Here is a 3,925-nt window from a genome sequence, read left to right on the forward strand (position 1 = left end):
ACTTAGAAATTAAGCTTTAAAAGGAAAATGAAATAAGAAACAAAATTTATTCAAATAAAAACTATTTATAATAGATTTCAAAACACTAAATCTTATCATAAATCTACAGTTGATGTACTTTAATGTCATCAATTTTGTTAAATTAATTTCATAATTTTTCATGCAAAAATTGTTGGTAACATGTTGCAGATGTTGCTTTTTTTTGAAAATTTTTTCACTTGCAACAAGAGGCAAATAAACGCAAAAATAAAAATTTAAATTATAAGATGACAAGTCAAAATACTGGTTTATATTTTTCCGTCTTTCCATTACCGCTTCAAATGTGTATATATTTACAAAAGAATGTAGTTGACACAAACAAAAAAATGCTTATATTTATGTGAAACATTATGTCTCTTTTAAATTAAACTTTATTCATAAAATTATTAAAATAAAAATAAATGTATAAAGAAAAATCTTAAACTTAAAATTTGAGATTGAGCATTTTTTAAGAAAAACTTAAAATTTATTAAATTAAAATCATGGTTTTTAATTTACAAAAAGAAAACAATCATTTTTTTATTAAATATTTTAATGCTAAACTAAAGAAAAAAGTTATAATGAAAAAAAAACTTATAGTAAATTAATTCATTTAAAGTTAACGTACAAATGATGAGACGATGATATACATAGAAAAAAACACAAGAAAAGGAGACAAAAAATTATTATGAAAAATTGTCCAAATGAGTACAAAAATATAAATAATGTATGTTTATGTATTAAGCAATTAATCAAACGATTTCCTTGAGAGTTTTATTAACACATTTAACCCTCATCACTGAATTCTTGTTCATAAAGTCTAGAAGATCGTGTCACCGATCTAGGAGCACTCGAATGACGTGCCCTAGTTGTTGGAGTTATATGGCGTAATCTTTGTTTAGCTGAACTAATTGTTGCTGAATTTGAAGCATGTGTAATATGATAACGTTGTAATGGTGTAGCTCTACCTCTAGCCATATTTTCTTCTTCTTCTTCAGATATTACATCTTCTTCATCTTCACTTATATCGCCAACTGTATTTAATTGTTGTTGTCCATTATAATAGGTTTTGACATGATGTTGTTGGCTTGATACATCTTCATCACTGTCGTTTAGGCTTATGTCAGAATCGTCCAAGTCGTCGGAGTATTTTGAAGATTCAAAATGTAAAATTTCTTCATCGCGTAAGTGTGAGGCACCCTCGACAAATGCTGCAAAACGCATGGGATCGCGTAATTTACTCATGACCTGAAAATAGATATTTTGGCAAATGTTATTCGAGATGAAGTGAAAAACTTTCTTACAAATATTTTTGTATACAAAAGCTTTCTTACAAATATTTTTCTAAAGAGAAGCTTTCTTACAGAAAATTCTAAACAAATACATTATTTTCTAAAGAAATACTTTCTTTTCTAAATAAATGCTTTATTTTCTAAAGAAATACATTATTTTCTAAAGAAATTCATTCTTTTCTAAAGAAAAGCTTTTTTTACAAACGTTTTTTATATTAAAACTTTCTTACAAAAGTTTTTTATAAAAAAACTCTTACTAAAGTTTTTCTAAAGAAAAACTTTCTTACAAACATATTTCTATAGAAAAGCTTTCTGGCAATAAGTTTCTGGAAAAAGAAAAAGTTTTTCTATAAAATATATTTTTAACTCACCCTCCATTGATTACAGTCCGGACTACTGGCAAACGAACGCAATTCATCTAAAGCCTTCGTAGTCTCTCTAACACCCTGTTCATAATACTCCTCATTAGTAAGAAAACGACGTTTAGGCGGAAATTTACGCAACCAAAAAGCACGTCCCCTATACCACAAAGAACGTGGGAAATAATGTAAAATAATGGTTAAAATAATTATAGCAGCAGTAGCTTCCTCGTAACGACTCGAAAAATAAATCATAATTAAAGACATTAGCTGCAGCAACCATTTAATAATATTTTTGGAGCGTTGATTAGTAGGAGGACCCCAGCGGTAACAGAAAAAGAACGAGACAACACCGGTAACGAAAATATACCAAAAAACATATGTACGATAGGTTAAAATAATAACTTGAAGATTTTCCCACAGCATTTGTATAACATATAAACCAATGGTCCAGCCACCAATTAAAACGCCATACATCATGGTGCGTCTGTAATAAAATTACACAAAAGTACATATGTACATAGTTTCCTTAAGAGTTTAAACATTCAACAAAAATATATTTACTTACCTAGGCACTAGTTTACTTGACAACCATATAAGCAACATAAAGGAGGAACAGATACCCAATGTCACTCCTGTTATATAATAGAATATAGCATTTTGTGATAACTTGCCGGCATAATGAAAGACCAAACAACCTACTACTAGTTGAATGACACGCCAAAAATCTACTCTTACTTTTTGTAAACGTATACGATAAGGTTCTATTGTTTCTATGCCCATACAACTGGAAGCAAAGGGCGATAACTGCAGGCGGGTACGTTTTTGGCTAAATAGATTAAAACTAAATAAGGAACGATGTTCATCATAGTGTACTTGCACTTCTGCTGGTGTAGCACCATCATATTGAGTGTAATCATCACTTTCAATCTCTAGAATCAATTCCACCGTTTCGAATAAACGTCCCAAAGTCTTATGTTCTCCCCTATAGCAATAGGTACGCAAATCTTTCTCAAAGAAACCACGATGTCTACGCAAAGGTTCATAAATATGTATTTCACCAGCTTCCAAATAAGTAACTATTAAAAAATATTAGGAAATTAAGTTTTTTTTTCTAAAAAAAATCTAGTTTCTTGCTTACCCCTTCCTCGTAAATTTGCCTGATCATTTTTGTTCTTATCAACCAATTCAGCTGCGCTAACAACCGCCACCAAACAGCATAATATCACATAATTATTTATCGACATTTTGTACTTTTATAAACTTTTTTATTATTGAGACATTATCAGCAGTTTTAAATTTTACAAAATTGTTTAAAAACAAACTAAAGATTAAAAAATAATAAAAGAATTATTACCGGCTTCGTTTACGTCTGTCAAAGTTGTTTGTTTTTAAGCAAGAAAATGTGATGCCACGCTTTATTTTTGTCAACAGCATTGCCAGCTTGAAAAGAATAAGAAAAGTGGTGCCCATCAAGTAACCCCTATACATGAAGCGGTGAGATTTAAAAATATTTACAAATTATCGTGTCCCTCGATAAAATATGTATAATAGCCCATTCAGGCCTAGCGCAATTAAGTAATTTGATATTAAGATACATATTGTTAGTTTAAAATCAAGTAATTTTATTATATTTATTAAAATTAATTTATAACCATAAAGAACATCCCAGACTTAATAAAGTACGTTTTTTTGCAACTATGTACAAAACAAACAAAAATGTTAAAACCAGTTAAAAAAACAGTTTAATTTAGTATAAACTTTTTAAAAATTGCAATAAAAGTGATAGTTTTAAACAAAAGAAAGTATTTGGCGTGCAAGCGAATCCGTATCAACAACCCCAGTATGAATAGGTAAGTTTTCTTTTATAATTTCATCCCAAATTTGTTTTCACTAGGTCTGAATGGAATGTAAAAAGCTTTATCATTATAAATTTTTCTTAAAAATCATTTTGCTATAAAAATGCTGGTAAATTATAAATTTTAAAATCGAAACTATAGTAGAATATATTTTTTTATAAAAAAAAGTGTAAAATTCTAAAGAGCTTCTTGAAGCTTTTCTATATTAAATCTTGGTTGGTAGGTAGTTCAGACTGCAATATATGCACACGTGGGTCCTTTTGGTCCCTTTGTGATACCTGTAAGTACAATTTCCTGATAGTTCTGAGGTTTCCTCTAGAAATCGATTTCTCATATATCGAAGTCGGATATCCTCCAGTGCCGGACAATGGAAAAGAAGTTGATCTATGAATTCCTA

General features: G+C 29.2%; 1 protein-coding gene across 1 annotated transcript; it reads right to left on the minus strand.

The window, feature by feature from the left end:
* Nucleotides 1–518: 518 nt before the first annotated feature.
* On the minus strand, nt 519–3,055 carry LOC111688004 (nuclear envelope integral membrane protein 1-like). The gene is made up of 4 exons (XM_023450495.2): nt 2,811–3,055; nt 2,238–2,748; nt 1,682–2,156; nt 519–1,266 (listed from the first exon to the last, which is right to left on the minus strand). Exons 1-4 carry the CDS (start codon nt 2,914–2,916, stop codon nt 805–807), a joined length of 1,554 nt encoding a protein of 517 aa, XP_023306263.2. The 5' UTR covers nt 2,917–3,055; the 3' UTR covers nt 519–804.
* Between the last annotated feature and the right edge of the window lie 870 nt (nt 3,056–3,925).

Source organism: Lucilia cuprina, chromosome 3, assembly GCF_022045245.1.
Source record: "Lucilia cuprina isolate Lc7/37 chromosome 3, ASM2204524v1, whole genome shotgun sequence".
NCBI classification, from domain to species: Eukaryota; Metazoa; Arthropoda; class Insecta; order Diptera; family Calliphoridae; genus Lucilia; species Lucilia cuprina.